The sequence below is a fragment of the Salmo trutta genome, unplaced genomic scaffold (assembly GCF_901001165.1).
Source record: "Salmo trutta unplaced genomic scaffold, fSalTru1.1, whole genome shotgun sequence".
Classification (NCBI taxonomy): Eukaryota; Metazoa; Chordata; class Actinopteri; order Salmoniformes; family Salmonidae; genus Salmo; species Salmo trutta.
The window spans coordinates 362,782-379,128 of record NW_021822685.1 but is presented as its reverse complement, the minus strand read 5'-3'; the positions used below and the strand labels follow the sequence as shown (position 1 = coordinate 379,128).

Sequence of the window (16,347 nt, the reverse complement as noted above, 5' to 3'; positions counted from 1 at the left end):
CTGGGAGGAGGAGAGAGGAGGTGTTAAGGCATCTGCATGTTTCCCATCCAAAACAGTTCTGAACAGTTTGTGTATACAGTACCAGTCAAATGTTTGGACACATCTACTCATTCCAGGGTTTTTTTTCCTTTATATTTACTATTTTCTACATTGTAGAATAATAGTGAAAACATCAAAACTATGAAATAACACACATGGAATCAAGTAGTAACCAAAAAAGAGTTAAATCAAAATATATTTTAGATTCTTCAAAGTAGCCACGCTTTGCCTTGATGACAGCTTTGCAAACCGTCGATGGCCACTGGAGAAGTATGCTCTTCACGGATGAATCACAGTTTCAACTGTACCGGGCAGATGGCAGACAGCATGTATGGCTTTTGACATTATTGATCATAGTCTGCTGCTGGAAAAATGTATGTGTCATGGCTTTACACCCCCTGCTATATTGGCTTTACACCCACTGCTATATTGGCTTTACACCCCCTGCTATATTGGCTTTACACCCCCTGCTATAATGGCTTTACACCCCTTGCTATAATGGCTTTACACCCCTGCTATATTGGCTTTACACCCCCTGCTATATTGGCTTTACACCCCCTGCTATAATGTGGATAAAGAGTTACCTGTCTAACAGAACACGGAGGGTGTTCTTTAAATGGAAACCTCACCAACATAATCCAGTTTAGAATCAGGAATTCCCCAGGGCAGCTGTCTAGGCCCCTTACTTTTTTCAATTTTTACTAACATGCCACTGAATTTGACTAAAGCCAGTGTGTTTATGTATGTGGATGACTCAACACTATATACACGTCAGCTACTACTGTGACTGAAATGATTGCAACACTCAACAAAGAACTGCAGTTAGTTTCAGAGTGGGTGGCAAGGATTAAGTTAGTCCTAAATATTTCTAAAACTTAAAGCATTGTATTTGGGACAAAACATTCACTAAACCCTAAACCTCAACAAAATATTGAAATAAATAATATGGAAATTGAGCAAGTTGAGGTGACTAAACTGCTTGGAGTAACACTAGATTATAAACTGTCAAGGTCAAAACATGTTGATATAACAGTAGCTAGTAGTAGAGTCTGTCTGTAATAAAGCGATGCTCTGCCTTCTTAACAACACTATCAACAAGGCAGGTCCTACAGGCCCTAGTATCTACCTTCTTAACAACACTATCAACAAGGCAGGTCCTACAGGCCCTAGTTTCTACCTTCTTAACAGCACTATCAACAAGGCAGGTCCTACAGGCCCTAGTTTCTACCTTCTTAACAACACTATCAACAAGGCAGGTCCTACAGGCCCTAGTTTCTACCTTAACAACACTATCAACAAGGCAGGTCCTACAGGCCCTAGTTTCTACCTTCTTAACAACACTATCAACAAGGCAGGTCCTACAGGCCCTAGTTTCTACCTTCTTAACAACACTATCAACAAGGCAGGTCCTACAGGCCCTAGTTTCTACCTTAACAACACTATCAACAAGGCAGGTCCTACAGGCCCTAGTTTCTACCTTCTTAACAGCACTATCAACAAGGCAGGTCCTACAGGCCCTAGTTTCTACCTTCTTAACAACACTATCAACAAGGCAGGTCCTACAGGCCCTAGTTTCTGCCTTCTTAACAACACTATCAACAAGGCAGGTCCTACAGGCCCTAGTTTCTACCTTCTTAACAACACTATCAACAAGGCAGGTCCTACAGGCCCTAGTTTCTACCTTAACAACACTATCAACAAGGCAGGTCCTACAGGCTCTAGTTTCTAACTTCTTAACAACACTATCAACAAGGCAGGTCCTACAGGCTCTAGTTTCTAACTTCTTAACAACACTATCAACAAGGCAGGTCCTACAGGCTCTAGTTTCTACCTTCTTAACAACACTATCAACAAGGCAGGTCCTACAGGCCCTAGTTTCTACCTTCTTAACAACACTATCAACAAGGCAGGTCCTACAGGCCCTAGTTTCTACCTTAACAGCACTATCAACAAGGCAGGACCTACAGGCCCTAGTTTCTACCTTCTTAACAACACTATCAACAAGGCAGGTCCTACAGGCCCTAGTTTCTACCTTCTTAACAACACTATCAACAAGGCAGGTCCTACAGGACCTAGTTTCTACCTTCTTAACAACACTATCAACAAGGCAGGTCCTACAGGCCCTAGTTTCTACCTTCTTAACAACACTATCAACAAGGCAGGTCCTACAGGCCCTAGTTTCTACCTTCTTAAGAACACTATCAACAAGGCAGGTCCTACAGGCCCTAGTTTCTACCTTCTTAACAACCCTATCAACAAGGCAGGTCCTACAGGCCCTAGTTTCTACCTTCTTAACAACACTATCAACAAGGCAGGTCCTACAGGCTCTAGTTTCTACCTTCTTAACAACACTATCAACAAGGCAGGTCCTACAGGCCCTAGTTTCTACCTTCTTAACAACACTATCAACAAGGCAGGTCCTACAGGCCCTAGTTTCTACCTTCTTAACAACACTATCAACAAGGCAGGTCCTACAGGCCCTAGTTTCTACCTTCTTAACAACACTATCAACAAGGCAGGTCCTACAGGCTCTAGTTTCTACCTTCTTAACAACACTATCAACAAGGCAGGTCCTACAGGCCCTAGTCTCTACCTTCTTAACAACACTATCAACAAGGCAGGTCCTACAGGCCCTAGTTTCTACCTTCTTAACAACACTATCAACAAGGCAGGTCCTACAGGCCCTAGTTTCTACCTTCTTAACAACACTATCAACAAGGCAGGTCCTACAGGCCCTAGTTTCTACCTTCTTAACAACACTATCAACAAGGCAGGTCCTACAGGCCCTAGTTTCTTCCTTCTTAACAACACTATCAACAAGGCAGGTCCTACAGGCCCTAGTTTCTACCTTCTTAACAGCACTATCAACAAGGCAGGTCCTACAGGCCCTAGTTTCTACCTTCTTAACAACACTATCAACAAGGCAGGTCCTACAGGCCCTAGTTTCTACCTTCTTAACAACACTATCAACAAGGCAGGTCCTACAGGCCCTAGTTTCTACCTTCTTAACAACACTATCAACAAGGCAGGTCCTACAGGCCCTAGTTTCTGCCTTAACAACACTATCAACAAGGCAGGTCCTACAGGCCCTAGTTTCTACCTTCTTAACAACACTATCAACAAGGCAGGTCCTACAGGCCCTAGTTTCTACCTTCTTAACAACACTATCAACAAGGCAGGTCCTACAGGCCCTAGTTTCTACCTTCTTAACAACACTATCAACAAGGCAGGTCCTACAGGCCCTAGTTTCTACCTTCTTAACAACACTATCAACAAGGCAGGTCCTACAGGCCCTAGTTTCTACCTTCTTAACAACACTATCAACAAGGCAGGTCCTACAGGCTCTAGTTTCTACCTTAACAACACTATCAACAAGGCAGGTCCTACAGGCCCTAGTTTCTACCTTCTTAACAACACTATCAACAAGGCAGATTCTACAGGCTCTAGTTTCTACCTTAACAACACTATCAACAAGGCAGGTCCTACAGGCCCTAGTTTCTACCTTCTTAACAACACTATCAACAAGGCAGGTCCTACAGGTCCTAGTTTCTACCTTCTTAACAGCACTATCAACAAGGCAGGTCCTACAGGCCCTAGTTTCTACCTTAACAACACTATCAACAAGGCAGGTCCTACAGGCCCTAGTTTCTACCTTCTTAACAACACTATCAACAAGGCAGGTCCTACAGGCCCTAGTTTCTACCTTTAACAACACTATCAACAAGGCAGGTCCTACAGGCCCTAGTTTCTACCTTCTTAACAACACTATCAACAAGGCAGGTCCTACAGGCCCTAGTTTCTACCTTCTTAACAACACTATCAACAAGGCAGGTCCTACAGGCCCTAGTTTCTACCTTCTTAACAACACTATCAACAAGGCAGGTCCTACAGGCCCTAGTTTCTACCTTAACAACACTATCAACAAGGCAGGTCCTACAGACCCTAGTTTCTGCCTTCTTAACAACACTATCAACAAGGCAGTTCCTACAGGCCCTAGTTTCTACCTTCTTAACAACACTATCAACAAGGCAGGTCCTACAGGCTCTAGTTTCTACCTTCTTAACAACACTATCAACAAAGCAGGTCCTACAGGCCCTAGTTTCTACCTTAACAACACTATCAACAAGGCAGGTCCTACAGGCCCTAGTTTCTGCCTTAACAACACTATCAACAAGGCAGGTCCTACAGGCCCTAGTTTCTACCTTCTTAACAACACTATCAACAAGGCAGGTCCTACAGGCCCTAGTTTCTACCTTCTTAACAACACTATCAACAAGGCAGGTCCTACAGGCCCTAGTTTCTACCTTCTTAACAACACTATCAACAAGGCAGGTCCTACAGGCCCTAGTTTCTACCTTCTTAACAACACTATCAACAAGGCAGGTCCTACAGGCCCTAGTTTCTACCTTCTTAACAACACTATCAACAAGGCAGGTCCTACAGGCTCTAGTTTCTACCTTAACAACACTATCAACAAGGCAGGTCCTACAGGCCCTAGTTTCTACCTTCTTAACAACACTATCAACAAGGCAGATTCTACAGGCTCTAGTTTCTACCTTAACAACACTATCAACAAGGCAGGTCCTACAGGCCCTAGTTTCTACCTTCTTAACAACACTATCAACAAGGCAGGTCCTACAGGTCCTAGTTTCTACCTTCTTAACAGCACTATCAACAAGGCAGGTCCTACAGGCCCTAGTTTCTACCTTAACAACACTATCAACAAGGCAGGTCCTACAGGCCCTAGTTTCTACCTTCTTAACAACACTATCAACAAGGCAGGTCCTACAGGCCCTAGTTTCTACCTTTAACAACACTATCAACAAGGCAGGTCCTACAGGCCCTAGTTTCTACCTTCTTAACAACACTATCAACAAGGCAGGTCCTACAGGCCCTAGTTTCTACCTTCTTAACAACACTATCAACAAGGCAGGTCCTACAGGCCCTAGTTTCTACCTTCTTAACAACACTATCAACAAGGCAGGTCCTACAGGCCCTAGTTTCTACCTTAACAACACTATCAACAAGGCAGGTCCTACAGACCCTAGTTTCTGCCTTCTTAACAACACTATCAACAAGGCAGTTCCTACAGGCCCTAGTTTCTACCTTCTTAACAACACTATCAACAAGGCAGGTCCTACAGGCTCTAGTTTCTACCTTCTTAACAACACTATCAACAAAGCAGGTCCTACAGGCCCTAGTTTCTACCTTAACAACACTATCAACAAGGCAGGTCCTACAGGCTCTAGTTTCTACCTTCTTAACAACACTATCAACAAGGCAGGTCCTACAGGCCCTAGTTTCTACCTTCTTAACAACACTATCAACAAGGCAGGTCCTACAGGCCCTAGTTTCTACCTTAACAACACTATCAACAAGGCAGGTCCTACAGGCTCTAGTTTCTACCTTCTTAACAACACTATCAACAAGGCAGGTCCTACAGGCCCTAGTTTCTACCTTAACAACACTATCAACAAGGCAGGTCCTACAGGCCCTAGTTTCTACCTTCTTAACAACACTATCAACAAGGCAGGTCCTACAGGCCCTAGTTTCTACCTTCTTAACAACACTATCAACAAGGCAGGTCCTACAGGCTCTAGTTTCTACCTTCTTAACAACACTATCAACAAGGCAGGTCCTACAGGCCCTAGTTTCTACCTTCTTAACGACACTATCAACAAGGCAGGTCCTACAGGCCCTAGTTTCTGCCTTCTTAACAACACTATCAACAAGGCAGGTCCTACAGGTCCTAGTTTCTGCCTTCTTAACAACACTATCAACAAGGCAGGTCCTACAGGCCCTAGTTTCTGCCTTCTTAACAACACTATCAACAAGGCAGGTCCTACAGGCCCTAGTTTCTACCTTCTTAACAACACTATCAACAAGGCAGGTCCTACAGGCCCTAGTTTCTACCTTCTTAACAACACTATCAACAAGGCAGGTCCTACAGGCCCTAGTTTCTACCTTCTTAACAGCACTATCAACAAGGCAGGTCCTACAGGCCCTAGTTTCTACCTTAACAGCACTATCAACAAGGCAGGTCCTACAGGCCCTAGTTTCTACCTTCTTAAAAACACTATCAACAAGGCAGGTCCTACAGGCCCTAGTTTCTACCTTAACAACACTATCAACAAGGCAGGTCCTACAGGCTCTAGTTTCTACCTTCTTAACATCACTATCAACAAGGCAGGTCCTACAGGCCCTAGTTTCTACCTTCTTAACAACACTATCAACAAGGCAGGTCCTACAGGCCCTAGTTTCTACCTTCTTAACAGCACTATCAACAAGGCAGGTCCTACAGGCCCTAGTCTCTACCTTCTTAACAACACTATCAACAAGGCAGGTCCTACAGGCCCTAGTTTCTACCTTCTTAACAACACTATCAACAAGGCAGGTCCTACAGGCCCTAGTTTCTACCTTCTTAACAACACTATCAACAAGGCAGGTCCTACAGGCCCTAGTTTCTACCTTCTTAACAACACTATCAACAAGGCAGGTCCTACAGGCCCTAGTTTCTACCTTCTTAACAACACTATCAACAAGGCAGGTCCTACAGGCTCTAGTTTCTACCTTAACAGCACTATCAACAAGGCAGGTCCTACAGGCCCTAGTTTCTACCTTCTTAACAACACTATCAACAAGGCAGGTCCTACAGGCCCTAGTTTCTACCTTCTTAACAACACTATCAACAAGGCAGGTCCTACAGGCCCTAGTTTCTACCTTCTTAACAACACTATCAACAAGGCAGGTCCTACAGGCCCTAGTTTCTACCTTCTTAACAACACTATCAACAAGGCAGGTCCTACAGGCCCTAGTTTCTACCTTCTTAACAGCACTATCAACAAGGCAGGTCCTACAGGCCCTAGTTTTGTCTGACCTGGACTACTTTTCAGTCGTGTGGTCAGGTGCCACAAAAAGGGACATAGGAAAATTGCAATTGTCTCAGAACAGGGCAGCACGGCTGGCCCTTAAATATACACAGAGAGCTAAAATGAATAATATGCATGTCAATCTCTCCTGGCTGAAAGTGGAAGAGAGATTGACTTCATCACTAATTGTATTTATGAGAGCTATTGACATGTTGAATGCACTGAGCTGTCTGTTTAAACTACTGGCACACAGCTCAGACACCCATCCATACCCCACAAGACATGCCACCAGAGGTCTGTTTAAACTACTGGCACACAGCTCAGACACCCCATGCATACCCCACAAGACATGCCACCAGAGGTCTGTTTAAACTACTGGCACACAGCTCAGACACCCATCCATACCCCACAAGACATGCCACCAGAGGTCTGTTTAAACTACTGGCACACAGCTCAGACACCCCATCCATACCCCACAAGACATGCCACCAGAGGTCTGTTTAAACTACTGGCACACAGCTCAGACACCCCATACATACCCCACAAGACATGCCACCAGAGGTCTCTTCACAGTCCCCAAGTCCAGAACAGACTATGGGAGGCAGACAGTACTACATAGAGCCATGACTACATGGAACTCTATTCCACATCAGGTAACTGATGCAACAGTAGAATCAGATTTTAAAAAACAGGTAAAAATACACCTTATGGAACAACGGGGACTGTGAAGAGACACAAACATAGGCACAGACACACACACACACACACACACACACACACACGCGATAACATAGGCACACATGGACTTAGTACTGTAGATATGTGGTAGTGGTGGAGTAGGGGCCTGAGGGCACACATGTATTGTGAAATCTGTGAATGTATTGAAATGTTTTAAAAAAAAAAATGGTATAAACTGCCTTAATTTTGCTGGACCCCAGGAAGAGTAGCTGCTGTCTTGGCAGGAACTAATGGGGATCCGTAATAAACCCCAGAAAGAGTAGCTGTTGCCTTGGCAGGAACTAATGGGGATCCATAATAAACCCCAGGAAGAGTAGCTGCTGCCTTGGCAGGAACTAATGGGGATCCATAATAAACCCCAGGAAGAGTAGCTGCTGCCTTGGCAGGAACTAACGGGGATCCATAATAAATACAAAGCATCGTCTTAGTCCACGGTGAAACTGGCCTATTAGCATCGTCTTAGTCCACGGTGAAACTGGCCTATTAGCATCGTCTTAGTCCACGGTGAAACTGGCCTATTAGCATCGTCTTAGTCCACGGTGAAACTGGCCTATTAGCATCGTCTTAGTCCACGGTGAAACTGGCCTATTAGCATCGTCTTAGTCCACGGTGAAACTGGCCTGTTAGCATTGTCTTAGTCCACGGTGAAACTGGCCTATTAGCATCGTCTTAGTCCACGGTGAAACTGGCCTATTAGCATCGTCTTAGTCCACGGTGAAACTGGCCTATTAGCATCGTCTTAGTCCACGGTGAAACTGGCCTGTTAGCATTGTCTTAGTCCACGGTGAAAGTGGCCTATTAGCATTGTCTTAGTCCACGGTGAAAGTTCTTACCATCATTGGCTTGAAGACGTTGAGCTCGAAGTGTCCGTTGCTGCCTCCGATGGTCACAGCCACGTTGTTTCCCATAACCTGGGCTGCTACCATGGTCATGGCTTCACACTGGGTGGGGTTCACTTTCCCTGGAAGATACACATTCGCACACAGTTAAAACCCCGCGGTTAAAACCCAGTTAAAACCCTGCGGTTAAAACCCAGTTAAAACCCAGCGGTTAAAACACAGATAAAACCCCATATTGGTTAAAACCCCATATTACTTAAAACACATATTGGTTAAAACCCCATATTGGTTAAAACACATATTAGTTAAAACACATATCGGTTAAAACACACGGTCGACGACCCCTTTTGCCCTTTTTCCCCCCTGCTGGACATACGGTTGTTGTTTTACTGTTACGAACTGTTCTATTTGTGCAAATAAACTAAACCCAGTCCAAGGTAGAGCTATACCGTTCCACTAGCTCCAATCACAACCCCGTACCACAACAATACAGCTGAACAGAGGTCAACAACACGACTTCTGAAGGGAGGGTCAACACTGGACAGCACCACTTTCAAGGCTCTCGAAAAATGTCAAGGCCGTCTTCAGTAGAAAGAAGACTCTTATCATCCCATCAACACGATCCCTTCAGGTCAAGGCCTGTCAACATGTTATTGTGGGGTTGTCTGACTAAAGGCAGGTTGTGGGTAGCTAGAGAGGTAGTCTGACTAAAAGGCAGGTTGTGGGTAGCTAGAGAGGTAGTCTGACTAAAGGCAGGTTGTGGGTAGCTAGAGAGGTAGTCTGACTAAAGGCAGGTTGTGGGTAGCTAGAGAGGTAGTCTGACTAAAAGGCAGGTTGTGGGTAGCTAGAGAGGTAGTCTGACTAAAAGGCAGGTTGTGGGTAGCTAGAGAGGTAGTCTGACTAAAGGCAGGTTGTGGGTAGCTAGAGAGGTAGTCTGACTAAAGGCAGGTTGTGGGTAGCTAGAGAGGTAGTCTGACTAAAAGGCAGGTTGTGGGGTAGCTAGAGAGGTAGTCTGACTAAAAGGCAGGTTGTGGGTAGCTAGAGAGGTAGTCTGACTAAAGGCAGGTTGTGTGTAGCTAGAGAGGTAGTCTGACTAAAAGGCAGGTTGTGGGTAGCTAGAGAGGTAGTCTGACTAAAGGCAGGTTGTGGGTAGCTAGAGAGGTAGTCTGACTAAAAGGCAGGTTGTGGGTAGCTAAAGAGGTAGTCTGACTAAAAGGCAGGTTGTGGGTAGCTAGAGAGGTAGTCTGACTAAAAGGCAGGTTGTGGGTAGCTAGAGAGGTAGTCTGACTAAAAGGCAGGTTGTGGGTAGCTAGAGAGGTAGTCTGACTAAAGGCAGGTTGTGGGTAGCTAGAGAGGTAGTCTGACTAAAAGGCAGGTTGTGGGTAGCTAGAGAGGTAGTCTGACTAAAAGGCAGGTTGTGGGTAGCTAGAGAGGTAGTCTGACTAAAGGCAGGTTGTGGGTAGCTAGAGAGGTAGTCTGACTAAAAGGCAGGTTGTGGGTAGCTAGAGAGGTAGTCTGACTAAAAGGCAGGTTGTGGGGTAGCTGGACGGTATAAAAAGACGATCTCCTGCTGAAGTTGAGGTCAAGGAGAGGGAAGAAAAGGCCTGGACAAAAATACGTCTTGAAACCTGACCCACCCTAGATGTGGCATGGATGATTTCTGACAGCTGGGAGTTCGGTGGGGGTCATGTACAGTGAGGGGAAAAAGTATTTGATCCCCTGCTGATTTTGTACATTTGCCCACTGACAAAGAAATGATCAGTCTATAATTTTAATGATAGGTTTATTTGAACAGTGAGAGACAGAATAACAACCAAAAAATCCAGAAAAACGCCATGTCAAAAATGATTTGCATTTTAATGAGGGAAATAAGTATTTGACCCCTCTGCAAAACATGACTTAGTACTTGGTGGCAAAACCATTGTTGTTGGCAATCACAGAGGTCAGATGTTTCTTGTAGTTGGCCACCAGGTCTGCACACATCTCAGGAGGGATTTTGTCCCACTCCTCTTTGCAGATCTTCTCCAAGTCATTAAGGCTTCGAGGCTGACGTTTGGCAACTCAAACCTTCAGCTCCCTCCACAGATTTTCTATGGGATTAAGGTCTGGAGACTGGCTAGGCCACTCCAGGACCTTAATGTGCTTCTTCTTGAGCCACTCCTTTGTTGCCTTGGCCGTGTGTTTTGGGTCATTGTCATACTGGAATACCCATCCACGACCCATTTTCAATGCCCTGGCTGAGGGAAGGAGGTTCTCACCCAAGATTTGACGGTACATGGCCCCGTCCATCGTCCCTTTGATGCGGTGAAGTTGTCCTGTCCCCTTAGCAGAAAAACACCCCCAAAGCATAATGTTTCCACCTCCATGTTTGACGGTGGGGATGGTGCTCTTGGGGTCATAGGCAGCATTCCTCCTCCTCCAAACATGGCGAGTTGAGTTGATGCCAAAGAGCTCCATTTTGGTCTCATCTGACCACAACACTTTCACCCAGTTGTCCTCTGAATCATTCAGATGTTCATTGGCAAACTTCAGACGGGCATGTATATGTGCTTTCTTGAGCAGGGGGACCTTGCGGGTGCTGCAGGATTTCAGTCCTTCACGGTGTAGTGTGTTACCAATTGTTTTCTTGGTGACTATGGTCCCAGCTGCCTTGAGATCATTGATAAGATCCTCCCGTGTAGTTCTGGGCTGATTCCTCACCGTTCTCATGATCATTGCAACTCCACGAGGTGAGATCTTGCATGGAGCCCCAGGCCGAGGGAGATTGACAGTTCTTTTGTGTTTCTTCCATTTGTGAATAATCGCACCAGCTGTCACCTTCTCACCAAGCTGCTTGGCGATGGTCTTGTAGCCCATTCCAGCCTTGTGTAGGTCTACAATCTTGTCCCTGACATCCTTGGAGAGCTCTTTGGTCTTGGCCATGGTGGAGAGTTTGGAATCTGATTGATTGATTGCGTCTGTGGACAGGTGTCGTTTATACAGGTAACAAACTGAGATTAGGAGCACTCCCTTTAAGAGTGTGCTCCTAATCTCAGCTCGTTAGCTGTATAAAAGACACCTGGGAGCCAGAAATCTTTCTGATTGAGGGGGTCAAATACTTATTTCCCTCATTAAAATGCTAATCAATTTACAACATTTTTGACATGCGTTTTTCTGGATTTTTTTGTTGTTATTCTGTCTCTCACTGTTCAAATAAACCTACCATTAAAATTATAGACTGATCATTTCTTTGTCAGTGGGCAAACGTACAAAATCAGCAGGGGATCAAATACTTTTTTCCCTCACTGCAGCTCTGTTCTAACAGCTGGGAGTTAGGGTGGGGGGGGGGGTCATGCCAGCTGGGAGTTAGGGTGGGGGGTCATGCAGCTGGGAGTTAGGGTGGGGGGGTCATGCAGCTGGGAGTTAGGGTGGGGGGGTCATGCCAGCTGGGAGTTAGGGTGGGGGGGGGGGTCATGCCAGCTGGGAGTTAAGGTGGGGGGGGTCATGCCAGCTGGGAGTTAGGGTGGGGGGGTCATGCCAGCTGGGAGTTAGGGTGGGGGGGGTCATGCCAGCTGGGAGTTAGGGTGGGGGGGTCATGCAGCTCTGTTCTAACAGCTGGGAGTTAGGATGGGGGGGTCATGCCAGCTGGGAGTTAGGGTGGGGGGTCATGCAGCTGGGAGTTAGGGTGGGGGGTCATGCAGCTGGGAGTTAGGGTGGGGGGTCATGCAGCTGGGAGTTAGGGTGGGGGGGGGGGGGGTCATGCCAGCTGTGAGTTAGGGTGGGGGGGGGGGTCATGCCAGCTGTGACTTAGGGTGGGGCGTCATGCAGCTGGGAGTTAGGGTGGGGGGTCATGCCAGCTGGGAGTTAGGGTGGGGGGGTCATGCCAGCTGGGAGTTAGGGTGGGGGGGGGGGGGGTCATGCCAGCTGGGAGATAGGGTGGGGGGGGGGTCATGCCAGCTGGGAGATAGGGTGGGGGGGGTCATGCCAGCTGGGAGTTAGGGTGGGGGGGGTCATGCCAGCTGGGAGTTAGGGTGGGGGGGGTCATGCCAGCTGGGAGTTAGGCTGGGGGGGGTCATGCCAGCTGGGAGTTAGGGTGGGGGGGGGTCATGCCAGCTGGGAGTTAGGGTGGGGGGGGGTCATGCCAGCTGGGAGTTAGGGTGGGGGGGTCATGCCAGCTGGGAGTTAGGGTGGGGGGGTCATGCCAGCTGGGAGTTAGGGTGGGGGGGTCATGCCAGCTGGGAGTTAGGGTGGGGGGGGGGGGTCATGCCAGCTGGGAGTTAGGGGGGGGGGGGGGGGGGGTCATGTCAGCTGGGAGTTAGGGTGGGGGGGGGTCATGCCAGCTGGGAGTTAGGGTGGGGGGGTCATGCCAGCTGGGAGTTAGGGTGGGGGGGGTCATGCAGCTGGGAGGTAGTGGGGGGGGGGTCATGCAGCTGGGAGTTAGGGTGGGGGGGGGGGGGGGGTCATGCCAGCTGGGAGTTAGGGTGGGGGGGGGGGGGGGTCATGCCAGCTGGGAGTTAGGGTGGGGGGGGGGGTCATGCCAGCTGGGAGTTAGGGTGGGGGGGGGTCATGCCAGCTGGGAGTTAGGGTGGGGGGGGGGGGGTCATGCCAGCTGGGAGTTAGGGTGGGGGGGGGGGGGTCATGCCAGCTGGGAGTTAGGGGGGGGGGTCATGCCAGCTGGGAGTTAGGGTGGGGAGGGGTCATGCCAGCTGGGAGTTAGGGTGGGGGGGTTCATGCCAGCTGGGAGTTAGGGTGGGGGGGTCATGCCAGCTGGGAGTTAGGGTGGGGGGGGGGGGGGGTCATGCCAGCTGGGAGTTAGGGTGGGGGGGTCATGCCAGCTGGGAGTTAGGGTGGGGGGGGGGCCAGGGGAGTAGGGTGGGGGGGGGGTCATGCCAGCTGGGAGTTAGGGTGGGGGGGGGGTCATGCCAGCGGGGAGTTAGGGTGGGGGGGGTCATGCCAGCTGGGAGTTAGGGTGGGGGGTGTCATGCAGCTGGGGTTAGGTGGGGGGGCGGGGGGTCCCTGCCAGCTGGGATTGGTAAGTGTGTGGGGGGGAGGTCATGCCCAGCTGGGAGTTAGGGTGGGGGGTCCATGCCAGCTGGGAGTTTAGGGGTGGGGTGGGGGGGGTCATGCAGCTGGAGTTAGGGGGGCGGGGGTCATGCCGCTGGGAGTTAGGGTGGGGGGGGGGGGTCATGCCAGCTGGAGTTAGGGTAGGGCGGGGGGTCATGCAGCTGGGAAGTAGGGTGGGGGGGGTGGTCATGCCAGCTGGGAGTTAGGTGGGGGGGGGGTCATGCCAGCTTGGGAGTTAGGGTGGGGGGGGGTCATGCCAGCTGGGAGTTAGGGTGGGGGGTGGGGGTCATGCCAGCTGGGAGTTAGGGGTGGGGGGGGGTCATGGCCAGCGGGAAGTTAGGGTGTGGGGGGGTCATGCCAGTGGGAGTAGGGTGGGGGGGTGGGCTATGCCAGCTGGGAGTTAGGGTGGGGGGGGGGTCATGCCAGCTGGGAGTTAGGGTGGGGGGGTCATGCCGCTGGGGTTAGGGTGGGGGGGGGGGGTCATGCCAGCTGGGAGTTAGGGTGGGGGGGGGGGGGGTCATGCCAGCTGGGAGTTAGGGTGGGGGGGGTCATGCCAGCTGGGAGTTAGGGTGGGGGGGTCATGCCAGCTGGGAGTTAGGGTGGGGGGGTCATGCAGCTGGGAGTTAGGGTGGGGGGGGTCATGCCAGCTGGGAGTTAGGGTGGGGGGGGGGGGTCATGCAGCTGGGGAGTTAGGGTGGGGGGGGGGGGTCATGCAGCTGGGAGTTAGGGTGGGGGGGGGGTCATGCCAGCTGGGAGTTAGGGTGGGGGGGGGGGTCATGCCAGCTGGGAGTTAGGGTGGGGGGGGGGGGTCATGCCAGCTGGGAGTTAGGGTGGGGGGGGTCATGCAGCTGGGAGTTAGGGTGGGGGGGTCATGCCAGCTGGGAGTTAGGGTGGGGGGGGGGGGGGTCATGCCAGCTGGGAGTTAGGGTGGGGGGGGTCATGCCAGCTGGGAGTTAGGGTGGGGGGGTCATGCCAGCTGGGAGTTAGGGTGGGGGGGTCATGCCAGCTGGGAGTTAGGGTGGGGGGGTCATGCAGCTGGGAGTTAGGGTGGGGGGGGTTATGCAGCTGGGAGTTAGGGTGGGGGGGATCATGCAGCTGGGAGTTAGGGTGGGGGGGGGGTCATGCAGCTGGGAGTTAGGGTGGGGGGGGTCATGCAGCTCTGTTCTAACAGCTGGGAGTTAGGGTGGGGGGGGGGTCATGCCAGCTGGGAGTTAGGATGGGGGGGGTCATGGTACTATGCCATCTGTGGTATGTCCAAATACTGTTCACTCTTTCAGTGATCTCCTTCACTCCTCTCCTTCACTCCTTTCCTACTTTAACAATGTATCCTTAATAATGTTTATATATCCTGCATTACTCATCTCATATGTATATACTGTATTCTATCCTACTGTATCTTAGTCTATGTATTACTCATCTCATATGTATATACTGTATTCTATACTATCTACTGTATCTGTCTATGTATTACTCATCTCATATGTATATACTGTATTCTATCCTACTGTATCTTAGTCTATGTATTACTCATCTCATATGTATATACTGTATTCTATCCTATTCTACTGTATCTGTCTATGTATTACTCATCTCATATGTATATACTGTATTCTATCTACTGTATCTTAGTCTATGCTGCTATGACATCGCTCATCCATATATTGATATATTCTTAATTCCATTCCTTTACTTAGATGTGTGTGTATTGGGTTTATGTTGTGAAATTGTTAGATTACATATTAGATATTACTGCACTGTCGGGCGCTAGAAACACAAACATTTCGCTACACTCGCAAATAACATCTGCTAAACACGTGTATGTAACCGATCGAATTTGATTCGACAGTGAACTATATCATGTTATGCTTGACAACAAAAACGGTGAAAACCAGACGACTAACGGAAACTCACCAGGCATGATGCTGCTTCCGGGCTCGTTCTCAGGCAGACTGAGTTCTCCAAGGCCAGACCGGGGCCCGGACCCCAGGAAGCGGATATCGTTGGCGATCTTCATCATACTGACGGCCACCGTGTTCAACGCTCCGCTCAGCTCCACCAGAGCATCGTGGGCCGCCAGAGCCTCAAATTTGTTAGGAGCGGTCACGAAAGGCAGACCTGGAAGACAGGATATGACTTCATGTAGACAGGTCTTGATAACATTAGAAACGATTCAAGGTTGGACAGAGTATGTAATGTCTGACTTACGCTAACAGCTGGGAGGGAAAACTGTAGCCACAATGCAAACCCTCTGACAGAACCAAGTGACTTGGTGTACAGAGAAAACAGGAGAGAGCCTAGTACAGAACCCTGGGGGACACCAGTAGTGAGACATTAAAGAGGACCTAGTACAGAGCCCTGGGGGACACCAGTAGTAAGACATTAAAGAGGACTTAGTACAGAACCCTGGGGGACACCAGTAGTGATAGATTAAAGAGGACCTAGTACAGAGCCCTGGGGGACACCAGTAGTGAGACATTAAAGAGGACCTAGTACAGAGCCCTGGGGGACACCAGTAGTGAGACATTAAAGAGGACCTAGTGCAGAACCCTGGGGGACACCAGTAGTGAGACATTAAAGAGGACCTAGTACAGAGCCCTTGGGGACACCAGTAGTGAGACATTAAAGAGGACCTAGTGCAGAACCCTGGGGGACACCAGTAGTGAGACATTAAAGAGGACCTAGTGCAGAGCCCTGGGGGACACCAGTAGTGAGACATTAAAGAGGACCTAGTGCAGAGCCCTGGGGGACACCAGTAGTGATAAAACATGGACCCGACATGACTATGATTTAAAAAAATGTTGTGTGTGTGTGTGTGTGTG

General features: G+C 49.1%; 1 protein-coding gene across 3 annotated transcripts in view; it reads right to left on the bottom strand.

Moving 5' to 3' along the window:
- The window catches only part of LOC115183303 (fumarate hydratase, mitochondrial), a 39,354-nt gene that overhangs the window by 8,514 nt on the left and 14,493 nt on the right, over window positions 1-16,347 (bottom strand). For 2 of the 3 annotated variants that reach the window (XM_029744631.1, XM_029744632.1), the window contains exons 7-8: window positions 15,440-15,643; window positions 8,480-8,607 (exon numbers count right to left, since the gene is read on the bottom strand). In XM_029744631.1, coding sequence (XP_029600491.1) covers window positions 8,480-8,607; window positions 15,440-15,643 — 332 coding nt within the window. Of the gene's footprint in view, window positions 1-8,056; window positions 8,402-8,471; window positions 8,608-15,439; window positions 15,644-16,347 lie in introns of those variants that run through there. The other variant, XM_029744633.1, reaches the window with a different exon arrangement.